The following is a 21,011-nucleotide window of genomic DNA, read 5'->3' on the forward strand; positions in this document are numbered from 1 at the left end:
TGCAGGTGCAAACCCATGTGAGCATTTTGGGAAATGTGTGAACACAGAGGGCTCCTTCCAGTGTCAGTGCGGTCGGGGATATGCCGGCCCGCGTTGTGAGATTGACATCAACGAATGTCTGTCCATGCCCTGTCAGAATGATGCCACTTGCCTGGACCGCATTGGAGAATTCACCTGCATCTGCATGCCAGGTATTCAGACTGGTTAAGTTGTACTTCTGGGATAAAACAATACAGAACACCTCCATTCAGTCTAATTGCATTCAGATAGGACAGTTCAAAGCCAATAGCACAGTGTAACAACTGATTATTTAAACTTGACCTTCTAAAGTAGCATTATCTACAGTGCTACTATACTGACTGCCAGTGTAGACTGTTATGTAATACATTCCCATTGATGTTGGGGGTATGGAGGCACTGCTCTACTCTCAGTGCACTGTACAGGCCAGACAGGGTATTAGTTTGGACTAAGTGATGGTTTGAACATTCAGTGACAAAAACACAGTGAAACTCTCACGCACAGTCCTACATGCATCCTGGGGTTTTGGGAACTATACAAATTAGAGCTGGGAGTCGTGTCTATAGGACTGGATGTGAGAGAGGGCCAGCAGTTAGGGGGAGGAGTGTGCTGTGAATACTAATGAGTGGTAGAGTGGTGGGAATGGAGTGGAACAATAGGGCCCCTCTGTGCTCCACTTTGCACCCCTCATACACACAGAGAGGGAAAGAGGCCTTTTCCCAGACCCTCCCCCCTCCCCCTTCATTTCCAGAGACAGGCCCTTCCTCTTCATCCTCCTCATCATCAGCCAGCCTGGCAAAGCTCATGTGGAGCTGCTGATTATTTCTGATTCCACGCTAGCCTCTCCCCAGGGGCAGCACTCTGATCCACACTCTGTTTCACCTCAATGAAGGAGCCCTTCGTAGTTTGCTAACGCAGAATGTATAACATGCATCTGGTGAATGGGACACTGACCCAGGGAGGGGTAATGCTCCATGGACAGTAGGGTGTGGTGATTTCAGGTCAGTAGAGTGGGAACACTGCAGAGGCACTGGGGATCTTTTATTCCATCCTGTGGCTCACCAGAGCCCAGTGTCAAAAACTCTTATGGCCTCCCATGTGAAAAAAGTTTCCCACAGACCCTTTCCTCATCGCAAATAGTACACACAATCATGTGGATGCCATGTTGGCTTGAAAGGACATACCTATACATATAAAATGAACATAGTGAGTCTGTTTCAACTGCAGAAATGTCAATTCAGTTTGAACTCATATCTTCCAGGCTACATGGGAACTTACTGTGAGATTGACGTAGATGACTGCGAGAGTAACCCATGTGTGAATGATGGCATCTGTCGGGACATGGTCAATGGCTTCACATGCACCTGCCAGCCAGGTAAGATTTTTTTTGACTGACCATTATTTCTATTACCTGAATTTATATCTCCTGTTAACAAGTCCAACTCTGTGACAGCGGCAGTAAGAGCAGAAAGCCAAAGTTTAAATGTCCCCAGAACCAGAGGAGGGAGGGTCAGCCTTGCTACTTCTGCCTGCTGGTGTTTAGAGCCACCACTCATATAAAAAGGCAGGCCCACAAGGCTGCCTATCCTGTCCTCTTGCCTGAACAAAGACACTATTGTGACCCCCCCCCACCCCCCCTCCTCTGTGGAATGTGGAAGGGACAGCAGTCTCCCTCATCCTGCCCTGGTAGTGGTGGGGAACAGCAGTCCTGCTAATGAGATTCTTTTCCAGGTCCGCAATTTACATCTGGGACAGACGTCCCCCCTCCACCCCCCATCTAGCTATTGAGCCGGTGGAGCTGATGCAGGAAGGGGAGGGTGGGTGGGGGGGAGTCCCTAAAAAGAGAAAACAATCCCCACCGTCTCCTCTACCCCCCCAAGCACCAACACACACAGACCAGCTTGACACTGTTAATCAACTGAGCAGTGTGCTTCCAATGCACCAATTCACCCCTGTCTGGGCACTGTGCCCACTGATTTCAAGCCTGCTCAGTTTCTCAAGCTTTTCAAGCGAGTAGATTTTAGATTTTATTATTATTGTTGTCATTGAAAAAGGAGCTTCTCTACAGCTTCCATCAAATTTTATATCACAGAGTCCCGAGGTTCCAGTATAGGGTAGTTTGCATTGTGCACAAATGTAGCATAGAGCAGATGATGATGCATAAATTGCATTTTGCTGCCCAGATATTACAAACCACTTGATGACAGTATGAATTTATATTCAGATCCACCTTGCATGCACTAGATTCTAAATCCCTTATCAAAAACATTTTCAAGGTCACAGTCTTCCCTGCACATTTTGTAGTGGTCATCTCAGCATTGGTCCAAGTGCACAGATGACATGTCCTTAACCAGTCGAGATGCTCTCAAACCAAACCTTAGCCAGACGTCACTACCCTACCCAAAGACCTCTGCCCTTCTGAGAAGAGACAAAACTGCCCTCTGCCCTGAGCATGGACCCTTCTACTGGACCTTCTTTCTGACCCTTCACCTCTGTGTTTGCATGTCCCAGGGTTTACTGGCACCATGTGTCAGATCGACATAGATGAGTGCGCCAGCACACCCTGCCAGAATGGAGCAAAATGCTACGACCGGCCCAACGGGTTTGAGTGTCGCTGTGCTGAAGGTAAGGGCTTCTGTACCTAATAGTTGTCAGTAGATAGTTGTTAGACAGTACACAGCACTATGGTCTTCCTAGGCAGAGGAGCAGATGAGCCTTAACCACTTGTTGGGCCGTGTTTGGTCTTTGTTAAGTGTTCAGTGTTTTGGGGGGTCAGCTGTTTTCTCGGGAAGTCTGCTGGCCAAGCAGACTGACTTGAGGCCCCTAATCCCACTCTTTTCCCTCATGGGCTCTAAGGATCATGGGGTCACTGAGGACCAGCAGTTGCCAAGAAAGGACCCTTGGTCATCACCCCGACATCTGTTCATCTGTTAAACCCCCACACACCACCTTATGCTGCATCCTAACTTTCATTCCTTCACATTCAGTCATGACCATGTTTGAAAACAAACCCAGATAGAGTGAGCTATAGTAACGTATGTCACAAAGGATACATGTATGAGCTGACAGTGTCTATACTTTGATATTTAACATGTTTATTTGGATGTATGCCTATGGAGGAGCCTGCTTCATTGTTTCAGTGGCCAGCTGCTTGGTATTCCCTGTGTTTGTGGGCCCCTTCTGTTGAGTGAAGTGGCCCTGTTTGACGTGGTGCAGTCTATTGTTCCCTCCGCCACTGAGAACAAAAGCAGGACTGGGAGGCCTGTGTAGGGCCCGTCTTTACTGCTTTGCCCAACTCAGCACTGCACACACACATACCACACAAACCAACACTTACTTGCCCAACACACAGACACCGTTGACATGGAAACCACAGTGATCAGAGCCCAAAACTGTAGAGGCTTGTATAAAGAAAAAGTGGGAAACAGACAGGAAGTTCAATGAAATAACAAAAGAATTGGGGAGAAAAGAGGAAAATTAGACGCTTTGCTGCATCAAATGACCACATCCTCAACATCAATCTCCATTTATGCTTTTTTCCACTTTAGGTTATGAGGGGACACTCTGTGAGAGTAACATCAACAACTGTCAGCCTGACCCATGCCACCATGGTACTTGCATAGATGGCATTGCGAGCTACACCTGTAACTGTGACGCAGGCTACACAGGCTATCGTTGTGAGAACCAGCTCAATGAGTGCCACAGCAACCCATGTCAAAATGGGGGCAAGTGTGTGGACCTGGTCAACAAGTACATCTGCCAATGCCAACATGGAACCTCAGGTATGAGGAAACACACAGTCCATAAACACACAACCAGACCTTGTAAATTCAAACCTTTAAATTGATAACTTTAAAAATTACAAGATAGCCAACATTTGCAGCAAAGTTACTGCAACTGCAGGCTAAACCATGTGGTATGCTCAGATTATGTTGCTGCTGAGGATGATAGTAGTGATGAATACATATATGAAAAAATCCTACAATTTTCACCAACACCTATCTCTTCTTTGTGAACACAGGCATGAACTGTGAGATAAACTTTGATGATTGTGCCAGTAACCCATGTGACTATGGCATCTGCAAAGATGGCATCAATCGCTATGACTGTGTTTGCAAACCTGGCTTCACTGGTAAGGCTCTGAAAATGAAACACACAAATTTGTAACGAAAAATCAAGCCTCACTGGAAATGCTGAGAAACAAATTTTGATAATGTCTCCTGCCAGGTCCCAAGTGTAATGTGGAGATAGATGAGTGTGCATCTAGCCCCTGTAGGAATGGGGGAACATGTGTGGATGAAGAGAATGGATTTCACTGCCAGTGTCCGGAGGGCTTTAAGCCCCCCTACTGTTACTCCCAGGTGGACGAGTGTGGCAGCAGCCCATGTGTCCATGGCGCATGCAGGGATGACATCAACGGGTATGAACTGTTACACCCTTTGTCCCAATTTAAAGTGACTCAGGCTTGTTGTTCGAACTTGTAAATCAGTTCATTAGTATTGACTGTACTCCTGTATTTCCAGTTACCGCTGTGACTGTGAGCCCGGATGGGTGGGGAAGAACTGTGATCTGGACAGGAATGACTGTTTGCCAAGTCCATGCCAGAATGCTGGCACATGCATAGACCAGCTCAATGGCTTCACCTGCAAATGTCGCCAAGGCTTTAAAGGTGAGAGGGTGGCAACATCAAAAATTACAGTACAAAGAGAGAGACACACACATGCAGCATATGCAGTAACTTAAGTCACTTAACTGAGTATCTTCCAGACTTTTAGTCTAAACTGTCTGACTAATGCCCTCCATCATTTTCCTTCTCCACAGTGACAATCGTCTATCTCCCCCTAGTGGTGTATTAATAATGTGCAGACACATTCACCAGTGTTGGGCCAAGTCTCAGGCTCATTAAAATTCAGTTCTGCAATATGTTTTAATGTCTTCTGTCTGCCTCTCCAACAGGCAACCTCTGCCAGGTGAACATCAACGAATGTGCCTCCAGTCCCTGTCTGAACAAGGGGACTTGTGTGGACGGTGTGGCAAGTTTCACCTGTCTGTGTGAACTTCCTTACAGTGGACCCACTTGTGCTGAGGTCCTCACCCCTTGCGCCCCTAACCCTTGTGCCAATCATGCTGTCTGCACACACACACCAGACTACTTGGGCTATCAATGTAACTGCCAGCCAGGGTGGCAAGGTAAGCAAAACTTGTACTTTTATGCCCTGTGTGCCTACTCAAATGTTGCAATATAATCTGTCTGGAAGCTCTTCAGAATGTCATAATGAAGAAACACTTATGATCCCGAGTTAAACTTTAGTGTACATTTCTTTTTCTTCCCTCAGGTCAGTTGTGTAACATAGATGTGAATGAATGCATCTCAAACCCCTGCAAGAACCGTGGGACCTGCACAAACACACTTGGAGGCTTCCTGTGCTCCTGTAGAGCTGGATATAGTGGGCTGACCTGTGAAACTGACATCAATGATTGTGCTCCTAGTGAGTGGTCATGTTAATTTGCATGCTTAGTTACTATAACTATCTGTTGCTGTCAAATGGAATACCAGGTCCATATACATTTATTGTACTTGACCAAAATTTTCCTTTCCTTTTGTGCCATCAGATCCATGCCTAAGTGGAGGTTCCTGCACAGACGGTGTAAACTCCTACCACTGTAGCTGCCTGCCAGGTTTCACTGGGCCCCGCTGTGCTTTGGAGATCAATGAATGCCAGAGTTCACCCTGCAAAAATGGAGGCTCATGCACAGACTATGTTAACTCCTACACCTGCACCTGTAGGCCTGGCTTTACTGGCATCCACTGTGAAACGAACATCCCTGATTGCACCGAAAGGTAAGTGAGTGTGCTTGTGTTGAGTCATGGAGACATCACATGTTGTACTTTATCAAACCACTCACTTGTACATAACTACTGAATAAAACTTCTAAGTTTAAATTCACATTTTTACTTATGTCGACAGCTCTTGCTTCAATGGAGGGACGTGCACGGATAAAATCAATGGCTATTCCTGTACCTGCCGCTCAGGCTTCACTGGCTCCCACTGCCAGTATGAGGTCAATGAGTGTGACTCCCAGCCGTGCCTCAACGGAGGCATCTGTCAAGATGCCCTGGAGTCATTCCGTTGCTCCTGCCCCAAGGGCTACACTGGCAACCGCTGCCAGGTACACACACAGAGAAACACACACACTCATAGACACTCTTGAAAGGTCTTGTTAAGTCCACGAGTCATCATAAATTTATTTTTTTTTATTAATAAATGCTGGCAATTTTCTGTCTCCTTCCTAACCAGACTCCAGTTGATTGGTGCAGACGCTCATCTCCCTGCCAAAATGGAGGACGCTGTCGCCAAAAGGATGCTTCCTTCATCTGCGATTGTACTAACAACTGGTCTGGACGTTACTGTGACATCCCAAGAGTGTCCTGTGAAACAGCTGCCCGCCAGAGAGGTATTTCTGTGTTCTATACATAATGATATTTGAACGTGGAGCCTGCGTCTATGTTGTAACTGAGTAATTAAAGTAAAATTTTATCCCAAATCTTTCAGGGACAGATGAGTTATGCCACCATGGTGGTCACTGTGTCAACACTGGGAATACTCACTATTGTAAATGTCCTACTGACTACACTGGAAGCTATTGTGAAAGCCAAGTGGACCACTGCGAAGACAAACCCTGCCGCAATGGTGCCACCTGCAGGGGATATATGGGAGGGTACCAGTGTGATGTGAGTTCATTGCTTTGTCAACATTATGTTTCTCAGTATTTACATGGTGCTTGATCCCAATTGAGAATATTATGTAATTGTCATCTGCATGTCATTACAGTGTATGCCAGGTTTTACTGGACAGAACTGCGAGATAGAGATCAATGAGTGCCAGTCTCATCCTTGCCAGAATGGAGGCACTTGCATTGATCTGGTGGGACATTACATCTGCTCCTGCCCTCCTGGCACACTGGGTATGTGCGCACATATTCAACAGAAACCTGTGTTTATTTGTGTGAATAAAAGGCAATATGTAGTATTTAATAATCATCTCTTTTACAGGTGTTCTCTGTGAGATCAATGAAGATGACTGTGCTCCACCCCTGAGGCTGCGCAATGCTCCTCCTAAGTGCCTGAACAATGGCACCTGTGTGGACAGAGTGGGTGGATATCGCTGCAACTGCCCCCCTGGATTCACAGGAGATAGATGTGAGGGAGACATAAATGAGTGTCTCTCTAACCCCTGCAATCCCTCCAACAGTCTGGACTGCATCCAGTTGCCCAATGACTACCAATGTGTCTGCAAGCCTGGCTTCACAGGTGAGACAACAGGAGGCTCCTTTCAGCCTCTCAATGTGAATTCCTTTTGTGTAAAATATTCTCCTCTGATTGCAGAGCTTTACCACCAATGTGTCGTTTTCAGGTCGAAGATGTCAGAGCAGATTCAGTGTGTGTGAGTCTCAGCCTTGTCAGAATGGAGGAGCCTGTTCGGTATCCAGCAGCTCTGTTTTAGGATACACCTGCACATGTCAGCTTGTAAGTGTACATTCACATTAAAGCTTCAAATGCATTAATTCGATTTTGGACTTTGTACATCATACATTTTTTGTTTGTGTTTTAAAAGTTCATAGTCTAAGTGCATAAATGATGTCCATCTTTAGGGTTATACTGGGCCCAACTGTGAAAGAAGCATGTCCTGTCGGGAGCTGTCCTGCTATAATGGAGGTAGCTGTGCACTCACCACAAGGGGAGCGCGCTGTACCTGCCTGCCAGGTTACGGTGGACCCCAGTGTCAACATCGCAGTAATGAGGGCTGTTCCTCCCAGCCTTGCCGGAATGGAGGTTTGTGCACTGAGGAGACCAGCTTCCCGTTCTTCCACTGCCAGTGTCCCAGTGGCTGGACTGGTAAACGGTGTGAGCAGAGCAGCCTCAGTACATATCCCAACCATGTGACACCCTCATGCCCTCTAGCAGATTGTCACAGCAAAGCAAGTGATGGTGTTTGTGACAAGGAATGCAACACATTTGCTTGTCGCTGGGACGGCGGTGATTGTTCTCTTGCGGCGAACCCTTGGGCTAGCTGTGCCGACCCTCGCTGCTGGCGTGTCTTCAACAACAGCCAATGTGATGAGTCCTGCAACAACGCTGAATGTCTATATGATAATTTTGACTGCAAAAACAAGGAGAAAGTTTGCAAGTGAGTTTACTTTTACTCTTAACAGGATTCCTCAGTTTTTTTCTGTACTGATCTGAGAAAACTTAAGCTGATTCTTCTGTTTTTGTCATCTGCAGTCCAATATATGAAACCTACTGTATCGACCACTATGCTGACGGACGGTGTGACCAGGGCTGCAACTCAGAGGAATGTGGCTGGGATGGCTTGGACTGTGCAAAGGTCCCAGAAGAACTTGCTGATGGTGTCTTGGTTTTGATTGTCCTACTGCCTCCAGAGGAACTTCTCCGCACCAGCACAGCTTTTCTGCAGAAATTAAGTGCTATCCTACACACTTCTCTGCGCTTTCGGGTTGACGAGAACGGAGACGCTATGATCCGCCCATACACTCGCCGAGAGTCGCGCCTCAAGCGGGAGCTGCAGCCTCAACAGGAGGTCATCGGGTCAGTGAAGTATACAGTATAAAAGCTGTAGTCTTCCATGTAGATTGTATATAACACTAAATGTCTGCCTGTCTGCTATTCCTGTAGGTCCGTAGTGTACCTGGAAATAGACAACCGTCTGTGCTCTCAGGGTTCGGAGGACTGTTTCCCTACTGCTGACAGTGCTGCAGAGTACCTGGGAGCCCTGTCAGCTGTAGAAATGCTCCGCTTCCCTTATCCAATTATAGAAGCTCGTGGTGAGTAGGAATACTTAAAAACCCCAAGTTATCTTTTAGAATCATTTTTGAATGCTTTTGATTTTTCCTTTATATACCACACTAAAAAATATTTATGTCCATGTTTGTATTGGCTTTTTCAGCATGACCTTTTTTAGCTTTGACATACTGTATCAACATATTTTACCCAAACTCAGTCAACCATTTGAATGTTGAAAATGTAAACATACAAAAGTAGCATTGAGGAAAAAATCAAACTATGTATAATTATAGTCACAGCACAAGACTTGTGCTTACAGGGAGTGAGGTCCCTTTTTCTGTCCACTTGGTGTTAACGTTGTCAAGTCCTTACATCTGTGGTCATGTGTGGATTCCACCCTGGCATCTGTTGCCATGGCAATAGCACATCTCTTTTGTCTGCTCCACACAGATGGGACACCAGTTCACCAAGGAAGTTCATCAACACAACATGAACTTGTAACACGAAACAAGGAACAAATGTGTGATTACTACTTTATCTTCTCTCCACAGGTGAACCCATGGTGCCATCTATTGAGGTCGTACCTGCCTGGGCCAAGCTGATGCTGGTGGGGATGGCTTCGCTTTTCCTGTTGGTCATCCTGGTGATTGGCATGTTGATTGCCCGCCGAAAGAGAGAACACAGTACCCTCTGGTTCCCTGAGGGCTTCTTTCTCAAGAAGGAACCCAGCAGCAACAAGAATCGGAGGGAACCTGTGGGCCAGGATGCTCTGGGAATGAAGTATGTTTTTTGTGTGCAAATGTTAACACTAATGTTGTTGGAATTAAATTACTGTATGGATTGGTTTTGAATTTTCTTTCCTCATGCTTACATTGTTTAACATATTCATCTATAAACAGACATATGCCAAAAACTGTGGAGGAATCTCTCCTTGGAGATCACAGTGACCAGTGGATGGATTCTGACTGCCCAGAGGCAAAAAGGCTCAAGGTCAGTTACACAACGTCTTTACAATTACAAATGGTCCTCATCACTTTATGTACACACTAGCACAAGAGTGCATATGAGCATTTTACAATAGCTGTGTTTAGTGATGTAATGAAAGTAATGAAATTGAGTTGTTCGTTCAGGTTGAGGAGCCAAGTATGCTCTCAGACAGTGAAGATGCCGTGGACAGCAGACAGTGGACACAACATCACCTAGCAGCTGCAGACATTCGTGTACCTCCCACCATGGCCCTCACCCCACCTCAAGGAGAGTTTGAAAGTGACTGCATGGATGTTAATGTCCGAGGCCCAGGTTGGTAGTGAGAGAATCTAGGTTTTAAGATTACTTTCTTGGTATGATCTGTTATGTTGAGAATTTTAACAGACACAAACTCACCCGTGCCTGTTTTCATCTCCTAACAGATGGTTTTACACCTCTGATGCTGGCGTCATTCTGTGGAGGTGGCTTAGAGCCTGAGGTAGCAGAGGAGGAGGAGAATGAGGAGTGTTCAGCCAACATCATCTCTGACCTAATCTACCAGGGTGCATCACTTGCTGCCCAAACAGACCGCACTGGTGAGACAGCGCTCCATCTAGCTGCTCGTTACGCTCGTGCTGATGCTGCTAAGAGGCTGCTGGATGCTGGGGCAGATGCCAACGCTCAGGACAACACAGGACGTACGCCACTACATGCTGCAGTGGCTGCAGATGCACAGGGTGTCTTCCAGGTAAACAAACATCAGTATATACTGTTAAATGGCCACATCAGTGGTTTAAATGCCTGTAACTTACTACAGCACATGTATTGTATAAATAATAATGCTGAACTCTATAATTTCTTCCTAGATTTTGATACGAAACCGGGCTACAGATCTTGATTCCCGTATGTATGATGGCTCCACCGCACTGATCCTGGCAGCACGGCTGGCAGTAGAGGGCATGGTAGAGGAACTCATCACTTGTCATGCTGATGTCAATGCAGTTGATGAATTGGGTAAGTTTGTGTTGTCACTCAAGTGAATGTCCTAATCCAGATGTTCCTTTTTTTGATAATATTCACTGAAACCATAAATGTGTAATCTCTCATAATTTGTCATCTCTTTTAGGTAAATCTGCCTTGCACTGGGCTGCTGCAGTTAACAACGTGGATGCCACTATTGCCCTCCTGAAGAATGGTGCAAACAAAGATATGCAAGATCTCAAGGTATGACATCCATTTTTACTGTTTAACCACACTTTTGCATCAGCGTAGCTTGAACTGAGATATCTAACAATGTCTCTGTTTGTTTTGTAGGAGGAAACCCCCCTGTTCCTTGCCGCCCGCGAGGGCAGCTGTGAGGCTGTGAGGGTGCTGCTGGCTCACTTTGCAAACAGAGAGATCACAGACCATATGGACAGGTTGCCAAGGGATATTGCTCAGGAGCGTATGCATCACGACATTGTGCAGCTTCTCGATGAGTACAACACAGTAAGGAGTCCCCAGGGCCATGGAGGGACTGGACACCACCTCACTGGGGGACATACTCTGTCTCCTCTTATGTGCCCGCCCAGCGCCTTTCTACCTAGTCTGAAGAACACCCCACAGGGCAAAAAGAACCGTCGGCCTGGAGCCAAGGGTTCTAGCCTGGGAGGCCAACATGCTACCAGCCTGAAGGAGTCAGTCAAGGCCCGCAATAAGAAGCTGACCTTGGACATGCAGAGTGCCTTACTGGAGAGCTCAGTTACCTTGTCCCCAGTCGACTCACTGGACTCACCCCATGGGGGAGCTAGCAATGCTGGCTACATCACCAACCCCACTTCCCCCGTGGCCATGCAGTCACCAGGGCTCTTCCACTCCTCCATGTCTGTCCCAAACACCCCAATGGTACATAGTAGCATGTTGGAGGGAGGTGGCCCTTTTGCTGTGTCTCTAGCCCAACTGAACGACCTGGGAGCTGGAGGAATGTCCTTGCAGGGACGTGTCTCCATGGCTTCAGATGCCAACCATGGCTACGTGCTGAGTTCAGGCCAGATGGGGCTAAACATGGGTATGGTGAGTCCTGTCAGTGTGCCCTTTGACTGGCACAATCGGATGCCCCCCTCCTCCCAGTGTGGTCAGCAGGTGGTGAATCTTGTGCAGAGTAGCCAGGCAGGCATGCACCCCCAGAGCCCAGCCATGCAGCAGCAGAACATGCTGATGCACCAACAACAGATCTACCGAAATCCCATGCTGCAGCCCACACCTGTTACCTCCACACCCACTATCAGCCCAGTCAAGCTGCCCTCCATTGCTGAGCAACAGCAACAACAACAGCAACAGCAGCAGCTCATCAACCACACCATCACCCCAAGCATGGCCCGCATGGGCACCGCCACCCCACCAACACCCCAGACTTCCCAGCCGCCACCATCCTTCTTCCAGCAGCAGCAGCAGATGCCTCAGCAACCCTCTCAGCCACAGCCTCCTGCTCAGCCCCCACAGGCAGCCACACCAGCAGCCCAGCCCACTCAGGCTCTGCCCTCCCAGCCGAGTGGCAGCACTGCAGGAACGGAGGATTACCCAACTCCTCCCTCCCAGCACAGCTACTCATCCGCACTAGATGCCACACCCAAGCATTACCTCCATTTGCCCAGTGAGCACCCCTACCTGACCCCTTCCCCAGAGTCTCCCGAGCCCTGGTCCAGCCCCTCTCCTCACTGCGTCTCTGATTGGTCAGATTCCACACCCAGCCCAGCAGTTGCTGGCCCTGCGCAGACCCAAATTACGCAAATCCCAGAGGCTAATGGCAAGATGCAGGTGTTTGCGTGAAGATCTCATGGCCCCTGCTTGAAAAGGGACCTGGGGTAAAAGAATTTGTGGACTGGCTCTTGGGCCTGTCTGTCTTTATATCTGTCAGCCTGTTTCCAAGATTTTCATTGGATTTGGATTGACTATTTTTATCACGAGGACCGTCTGCTAGTGATGTTTGCAGAGAAAAAAAAGTAAAGGGAAATGTGTGTTGTCTGAAAAAACAGCAGACAATTTAATGAAGTAATTCTGTCACAGATGGACTTGTTTTTTATTATAAAAAAAAGTATATGAAGAAAACCAAGTCTTTCATTTCAAAGACTTAGGGATGCTCTCCTGGAAACTAACAAACATTTAAAAAGTAGACAAGAGTAAAAAGTAAAATGTTGAAGGGAATTCATTTATTTTTATTTATTGTTTTTATCTCTCTGAACTGCTTTTTTACTGCTCTTTCTGTCCTAATGTGCCAGCCCCTCCTATTTTATATGGCCTTCATTTTATTTAGCCAGTATGGCAAGTGATGGCAAAGGAATATAATTCATCATTCAGACCAGTCAACAGACAGAAAGAGGCATTTTCACCCCTCTTGATGATATTTATTTAGGGAGGCCAACAAAAGCTGGTAAGGATGACAAACTGGTTCTAGCAAATCTATATTAAGAGTTGCTCAGCAGTAGTGATATGTTCTAATTTGATTGGATTGTGGTAATTGATTACTTTCTATATGAGTATTATGAATAAGAATGTAGATGAGTGTTTCTGAAGCACTTCAAGTGACCAGCCTCAGAGGGCAAGTGTGGGTCAAATACAACATTTGACTACAATGGATATTTATGGTATATTGGTGGCATCTTCCTCATGACCTTTCAAAATAAATCTGTAGTTTTAAGTGTAATGTTCCAAATTCAACTGTGGTTTCTCACTGATTCTACAGGACTCTTCTGTCAGCTGTCTATTGTCAGCCAGTGAGTTTTGAAGATTGTTTTCGTTCACTTTAAGAAACTGTTTCAAACAGAGAATTGTTTTGCCTCTAAAATCAGCCTCTCACTGCCCTTTTTAGTTTACGTTTTAATTTTTTGTTTGTGACATTTGTTTTATACTCTGTATATTTGTGAAAACCATGGAAACCTTTTTTTTTTTAACATCACTTCAGATGTACTAAGCTATGCTTATCAGCTGCTATTTTATATCACTCTTCCCTGCAAACATTCCTCCATTTTAGCTGTCTTGCTGAGCCTGCATGCTGTGCCTTTCAGCAGCATCCAACACAGAAAACCAGAGGGCAGACAGGCAGAAGTTCAGCATGTCCTTCACTGGACCGAATCTGTGGCAGTTGAGATCTCGTTGACACTCTCACCTCGTCTCTGGTAGTGTCTGTGGTGGAGTGGTGGTCAGTGTGAGCGTGTGGCTGCTGGGCTGTGACTGCTGATGCCCTGTCACTCCTCAGGGAGGTGTTTTATGGCATGCAGTGGGACAGTTCCCCTTGCATCGACAGTAGCTTGCAGTCCAGGGGCCTTGGAGTTATATCTGAGATGACTGTTAGAAGGGAGTGAAGGAAAGAACACTACTATGTAGTGCTGCACCCTTTAACTTTTTACAAAATTCTGAGATGACACTCCAGTCATCCACCTAACCTTGTGTAATGTTTGACCAACTCTCTATCCCCACATGACCTGAGTGTGTAGGATAGAGACCATCCTCTCCTAATGTACTGATGACTTTTCAGCATAAAGTCAATTGATAATAAACTAGAATTTTGAGAAAGTAACCATTTCATTTTCATCATCAGAAATGAGTAGGCCACCACCCGTAGCTGTTACTTTTGTGGTGACCTAACACTGCCCCTAGTTGTGTCATAGACTGAGTTTATCTGTCATTCATTGTTTTATCCTGTTCACTATAGACTCAGCCACTGTTTTTTTTGTGTTTGTTTTTTATTTTTATATATAACTGGTCTTTCAATTTCCCAACCAGGTCGCACTAAGTGTTTTGTACATTTCAACCTCCCAACTTCTGTTTGTAAATATGTTTGTTCTGGGTAGATCTTTGCTTGAGAAGTCTTATGTTTCTAAAAATGATTGTTATGTACTAAAAAGGACAAAAATAAAATGTACTTCATTTAGCATTATTTGAAACTGAGGCTGTGACTGATATTTTATTGGTCTTGTGTTATTAGAACAGTCATAGATATTTTCTATCATTATTAATTTCTATACTTGTTTAAAAGTAGTTCAAAATCATTGTACATAAAACCTTTCCACGGTTTTTCTTTCTACAGTCAAAAGTTGTAAAATAAGTTACTTATAATAAAAACTGTAGGGAACTACATGTGTGTGTCCTCGTGTTCAGTGTTTGTTTCATATTTTAAAGGAGGATGTTCATTAATTCCAGTCCTCATAATCATAACCATTAAAATAAGATTGATAATTCAACTTTTATATCCTTATTCTTTCCATCCAGTGGACCAACCTCAAAATAAATGCTATCTTTGCAACCAGAAATCAGTTTATGGTCATACTGTATTGGACCAAATTATGTTACAATTTGCATATTATTTTGCAACAGACTAAAAAAATATTATAATAATGTATGAACACCTGTTAGCATCAACAAAAATCACACTAGTTGGAGGATTATTGTATTAGACTGAATGTTAAGTGTCCATGATACTGTGTCCACGTACATCCAATATAGTTTTACACTATTAAACATTAGCTTAAAAAGGAGATAGACAGACAGGGTTACAGCCAACTTCTCATTCTGGTGCACACTTTTTTCTGAATAAGGACAGATTAGAATTTCTCATCTTATTTTAAGCTGCAGTCAACCGCCGGTATTACTCACTACACAATCCAAAGAAAATCAACGTGTGCATGTTAATGTGTGCACAGACTTGAACTCCTGCCAACTTTCTTGAAGTTTAGCTTTTTCTGGAAATTTGCCATTAAGGAGCCAAACTTCTAACAGATTTGCCCTTAGAAGGATTAATCATAAAGTTGTGCTGCTTCATGCAAAATATTTAAAGTGCTCAGAGCAGATTTTGTGTTTTGATTTCAGGGTCATATTGTTTTTCTCCTCATTCCAGTGACAGTCTGCTGCCCGGCATTTCTTACTCCCAGTTAACTGTTGCAATGATTTGTACAACAGAGGTCCTTATCATAGTGAGATGTACAGCATCTACCCAGCAGGACCGGTCTATAATAAATATTATGATTTAAACATTGTTTTATGTACAACTATCTTTTATTTAGACTACATCCCATGGCAGGATAGGTCATTGCGTTTGCTTTTTTGCAGTTCCAAAAATGCTTGGAATGTTCCTTAGCCAAAATATGCAGACAACTGAGTAACTAAGCAGGATTCGAAGTGAGGGAAACATCAGCAGCAATGAGGTAAACACTCAACCTCAATTTGCAGCATTTTCAGCATGATCTTTTATAAAAGACAGGTCATGTAAGCTGCAGAATGGGATTTGGACAATACTGTTTAGTTAAGAGCTGTGGTTGGTGATTTAGATTTTTTTTTTTTATGAATAGTATTTGCATTAGTTTTTACTCCACAACATTGCTCTCACAGAAAAGCAATTGACGGAATCGCCTTTTTTGTGCACACTACTTTTCTTGAAAGTGTCTCTGTTCCATCTTTGTATAAGTGTTGTCTCTGCAAGGTCTGAAAAACATGCTTCTAAGGGCTACAAAGTGAGGGTAGAAATGGAAGATTTTTTGAGGGGTGATGCCGTACGTCCATTTCTCCTCCCTCTTTGTGGCTCCAGACTAGGATGGCTCCAAGCTTAGTTTTAGTTGCTTCAAAGATGGAAGAGCTACTAAGTCTAATATATTGTGAAATGGTAAGGGTAAGATATATAACTATAGCTATTACAACACAGCCTGAAACCACGGAACAATCCATTTTCTTTTTCTGTCCTTCTTTTTTAAATTTTTTTTGGAGGAAATTGACTAAGTGGACATGATGGCCAGCAGTTCTCTTTGAACAAAAACCAGGATGGTGGTATGGAGAAAGCCACAGTGTCAGTGGGATTGGAAACAACTGGGTGTCTTGGAGAGGGTATAAATGTTCTTTAAAGCATTGCAATAACACAATCCAAATGGTATATTAACAAACAAGAAATCTTTTCTCTTTAAATATGGATAATTTATTTGTTTGTTTGTTTGCCAGGTATTATTCTGTACTTTACTAGTTTTGTGATAAGAAATTGTCGCTTTACTCTTAGAGTAAAGAGAGTAGACTATGATTAAAACATTTTACACTTTAGTATAGTATTTATTTGGACAAACAAATAGAAAGTGAAAAGGCAAAGTCCATAAATACTATGTGAATATTTACAGTACATGAGGATAAAATATTATTTCTAGAGTTACTGTATTGCACAGACAACATAATATGGCTCACGTCATGTTCGTTGCTGCTCAGAAGTTAACTTGTCTCACCTCACAGTTTGACATTGTGCTTTAAAAAAGTTGTACCTACCACAGTCAATCACTATCTCCTTTACAATAACATTTATAGTCTGTGCAGTGAAATCTTTATGTATTCCCTGCTCGCCTCTGCAGCATTCGCAGCACACCGAGAGTAGCATTGAACACTTTATCATGTTTAAAGATCATCTTATAGAAGGTGTCCAGCGGCAGTCGACCAGTCGGATCTGCATGCTTCAGTGCAGTCATGGGCATGTACAGGCGGTTGGTCTGGTGACGCAGTGGAGGCTCCTTGGCTGTGATCACTTTAACGGTTTGCTGAATAATAGAAACAAAAATATTTCAACACTGGAGGAGACTTCCTCATTATGCATTTTCACTGGCAAAACACATTATTTTAGTGACTTTTGAAATGAAATAGTAACATAATCATCATCACTTGCCTCAGCAACTTCCTCTGGTGTCTGCCCTAATGAAGCGAAGACCTTTTTAGAGTATGGCAGGTAAATTTCACGGAAGATTTTGGCAGTCTCCTCATCTGTGCCTGACAGATCCATCTTCGCAGCGTCCTCATACACTTTCCTTTCAAACTCTGTTACCACGGGGCCAGGTTCCACTAGGGTCGTCCTTGTGACAGAGAAGATACAGAGAGGACCACTTTTCCATTACAGTCAAGTTGCAAAAAGCTTACTATTGTGGACTTAATAATAACTCTGCATTAAAGCAACTACAAAGAATATTTCACTGATTATGAAACTCAATTTAATACAGAAGCCTGAGCAAAATCATTGGCTATTTCTATATATTCTTCATGGCTGCCACCGGGATTCTCCTTGAAGTTAGATGAGATTTTTACTTAGGTAATTTTAATTTTAGTTATACTTTGTTGTTAAAGTGGAAACACTTACAGCTTTTCTCCACAAAGAGCTCAAAAATCAACACAACATTAAACTTCCTTGTAGCAGCTTTAAGTTGTTAAAGCTAGAGTACTTTTTACGGGACATGTAATCACTTGATGTTAAACTTCATTGCTTGCACTGCCAGACTTTCACAAAATCCTTCCACAGCGAATTTGGAGGCAGAGTAGACGTCATTGAACAGAAGCCCTGTGTAGGAACAGAAGGAAACTGGTCAGTGACCTCTTCACTCTCCTTTAATTATTTCTCCTGTAATTTCACTGACACAAACAAACACACCCTGTATTCCCATGACGCTGCTCATCACCACAATATGGCCGCTCTGCCTCCGCTTCATGTCAGGCAGCAGCTCTTTGACCAGCCGTGCCAGGCCAAAGAAGTTTGTGTCAAAGAGCTCCTTCATGGCAGCGATGCTCTGGCACTCCAGTGGTCCAATCATTCCAACACCAGCATTGTTCACTATAACAGAGTATCCTATGTCATTATATGCTTGTAGAAAGATAAATTAACCTAAAAGGTGCCTTTGAGAATGTAACTGAGATGTGACAGACCAAGAACGTCCACTCGTCTGTCCGGCAGGCTGTTGACACACTCTCTGATGGAGGCTTCACAACAGGCATCTAACTCTTTGATTTCCAGGGTTTTGTTTAAGGAGTCACCTGCCGCTTTCTCCAAGGCCTCCCGTTTCCTGAGATCCCTCATTGTGGCAACCACTGCCTCAGATAAACAGTGAACACACCAGCTGTCAGTGGCTGTGCTTACTTCTATCATCTACTCTGTTTTGGGTGAAGAGAGTGAAGGGCTGACCTTTAAACCGTCTGAGCTCATCCTTTGCCAGCCGTGCAGCCACAGCCAAGCCGATGCCAGAGGAGCACCCGGTTACCAGCACCCTCCTGGGTCCCATGGCTCTTTGACCTCTGACCTCAAGGCTCAGGAGTATCCTGACTCTTTTCTTCAACACTCCTCAGCCAAAAAATGCTGTGAACATGGGAATTTAATTAAAGGGATATTCCACTCACAAGATGATATTATTATCATCAATATAAAACAATAAAGACATTATTTATTTTTGTGAAAACTGATGTCAGAGGATGATTTTAAAAAGCATTGTTACAGCATAAGTCCAAGATTTTCCATTGCTTGCTAAGATTACATCAAATCTTGCAGCTGGATTGGATTATGGTCTGATGACATTACTGCAAGTGGATTCAATTAGTATCTCTCTTTTTCTTTTATTTCCACTTCCACTGCAGGTATCTCACATTATATAGCAACTGCAACTAATAGGCTATGTTTCGTGTTATTTGAAAGTATGGAGGTATATCAGCCATGCTGGGGTGTAGAAGTGGGTGCATAACATAAAAAGTTTGGGAACAGCTGAGCAATTTATTTAAATTAAAAGTAAACCACTAAAGCAACTGGATGTGAGAAGCCAAACTTGCCCCTCTGAGGCACCACTGAGGCCAATTTGGTATTTGTTCAAAGATTAAAGTGGGACTAATCTGATTTATGGATCCTGGAATGTTTAGCTGCCTACAACAGTAAATTTAGTGCTTCGTCCATAGAGGCCCTTCAGTCACACGTGAAGCCTAACAGGTATAACAGCATGGTAATAAAATAATAATAAATTCAGTCCAACCCCAATTAGTGTGTGAAGCAGTGAGTGTTGATACTCAGAAGATGATTTTACAAATGTTACATGTTAGATATGTTACATATTATGGTACATGTTATGTTGGGAACTTTAATTTTTATATCTTTTATATATCCTTCAAAGGGGGAATTAAGACCACCTAAATTGAATTCAGTGAATTTCAGTAAACTAAACTTCAAAATGAGATATTCAGTTGCTTATAAGATTTAAGTTTTTTTTTTTTTTTTCCAGAGATGAAGCTAAATTTAACCAGTAACGCCACTGGGCAATTTAATCTAGAAAAATGCATCAGATTTTAAGCCTAACCAGAAATTGCAGCGAGAAGTAATGACATAAAATGAGACACGGTACAGTAATGTGATATTATAGCATAAAATTAGTACCTCAGAATTGTTTTATCACAGTACTTAAATAATGCACTAAGTCACTTTCCACTACTGCATTTCGTCCAAATTAATCACAGATTACAGTGACACCAATGGGGTTAAAATGAAACAACAACAATAAGGTCACAGTGAGTACTGCAGACAGTGTAAATCCCTGCAGGGCGAGTTTGAAGTCCACACAGAGCTCTGTGGGGTTTGTTTTTAGATGGCGTGTTTGTTTTTTTTACCAACCTGTGCAGCGAGCAGCGCGTCCTCCGCAGCGGCAGATACAGGAAACGAAACTATTGAACCAACGGATCGATAAACTAACGATACTGTAGCATTCAGAAAGGAGGGACACTAGAGATCGGGACATGCGGCTACATAAGCCTAGCGATTACCTAAATGGGTCACATAGGCCAACTCAGTATGTGGGAGTTGTAGTTCTTTGAGTGACAACGTCTCCCTTGAAACTGCATCGCGTTACATACCACATCATGCCAACATTACTATATTATTATTGTTATTAATACGACTACTACTAATAATAATGCTATATGGGCCTTTTACCGCACTGTGCAAGTCAGTCAGGAGTTATTTTAGTGAGTTTCATTTCTGTTTTTACATTGTTTTTTGAGAGATCTCTACAGTTTATCTAAAATTAGCATCTGTAACGTTAGGTATACGGAGGGCCCTATTTTACGCTGAAGTGCACAATGGATTTAATTTATTCAGTGTGTCCAGGAGGAAACAAAGAGAAAAGACTTTTAAGTGAGGAGACAGATCTCCTGATTCGAGAAGTGAAAGCGCGAGAGCGCGCAATAAATGGAGATGGCAGGACGTATCCAAAGCAGCTTCACGTGCACCTTGAAATTATACACTATTATATTACATATATAAGTCATTATTATTGTCATCATTATGATGTAGCTCCGCTGGCTGAAGCTCCTGAAGCAGGAGAAGATGCGCCTCAATCCAACTGAAGAGCCACCTAAACCGGATTGAGGTGCAGCTTCAGTGCGCAAAATTACGCACAGGCTATCCACCCAGCATCAGGCTCTAACA

General features: G+C 43.8%; 2 protein-coding genes across 2 annotated transcripts in view; one reads left to right on the forward strand and one right to left on the reverse strand.

Moving 5' to 3' along the window:
• The window catches only part of notch3 (notch receptor 3), a 29,364-nt gene extending 14,462 nt beyond the window's left edge, over positions 1-14,902 (forward strand). Inside the window, exons 8-33 of the mRNA XM_084744737.1 lie at positions 6-191; positions 1,280-1,393; positions 2,530-2,643; positions 3,567-3,800; positions 4,040-4,150; positions 4,246-4,438; positions 4,542-4,687; positions 4,975-5,208; positions 5,355-5,507; positions 5,632-5,860; positions 5,988-6,189; positions 6,318-6,474; positions 6,573-6,751; positions 6,852-6,984; positions 7,073-7,330; positions 7,434-7,546; positions 7,672-8,207; positions 8,303-8,626; positions 8,714-8,862; positions 9,373-9,601; positions 9,721-9,811; positions 9,952-10,120; positions 10,231-10,535; positions 10,654-10,801; positions 10,914-11,011; positions 11,102-14,902. Of these exons, the coding sequence (XP_084600863.1) occupies positions 6-191; positions 1,280-1,393; positions 2,530-2,643; positions 3,567-3,800; positions 4,040-4,150; positions 4,246-4,438; positions 4,542-4,687; positions 4,975-5,208; positions 5,355-5,507; positions 5,632-5,860; positions 5,988-6,189; positions 6,318-6,474; positions 6,573-6,751; positions 6,852-6,984; positions 7,073-7,330; positions 7,434-7,546; positions 7,672-8,207; positions 8,303-8,626; positions 8,714-8,862; positions 9,373-9,601; positions 9,721-9,811; positions 9,952-10,120; positions 10,231-10,535; positions 10,654-10,801; positions 10,914-11,011; positions 11,102-12,595 (6,299 nt within the window). The 3' untranslated portion in view covers positions 12,596-14,902. The remainder of the gene's footprint in view (positions 1-5; positions 192-1,279; positions 1,394-2,529; positions 2,644-3,566; positions 3,801-4,039; positions 4,151-4,245; positions 4,439-4,541; positions 4,688-4,974; positions 5,209-5,354; positions 5,508-5,631; positions 5,861-5,987; positions 6,190-6,317; positions 6,475-6,572; positions 6,752-6,851; positions 6,985-7,072; positions 7,331-7,433; positions 7,547-7,671; positions 8,208-8,302; positions 8,627-8,713; positions 8,863-9,372; positions 9,602-9,720; positions 9,812-9,951; positions 10,121-10,230; positions 10,536-10,653; positions 10,802-10,913; positions 11,012-11,101) is intronic.
• Positions 14,903-16,813: 1,911 nt separating this feature from the next.
• Positions 16,814-20,448, reverse strand: LOC146309359 (retinol dehydrogenase 8). The gene is made up of 7 exons (XM_084743897.1): positions 20,199-20,448; positions 18,735-18,905; positions 18,479-18,640; positions 18,207-18,386; positions 18,023-18,116; positions 17,454-17,637; positions 16,814-17,328 (listed from the first exon to the last, which is right to left on the reverse strand). The coding sequence occupies exons 2-7, from the start codon at positions 18,829-18,831 to the stop codon at positions 17,119-17,121; spliced, it is 927 nt and encodes a 308-aa protein (XP_084600023.1). The 5' UTR covers positions 18,832-18,905; positions 20,199-20,448; the 3' UTR covers positions 16,814-17,118.
• Positions 20,449-21,011: the final 563 nt, after the last annotated feature.

This window comes from Lutjanus erythropterus, chromosome 19 (assembly GCF_056507025.1).
Source record: "Lutjanus erythropterus isolate fLutEry1 chromosome 19, fLutEry1.hap2, whole genome shotgun sequence".
NCBI lineage: Eukaryota > Metazoa > Chordata > Actinopteri > Lutjaniformes > Lutjanidae > Lutjanus > Lutjanus erythropterus.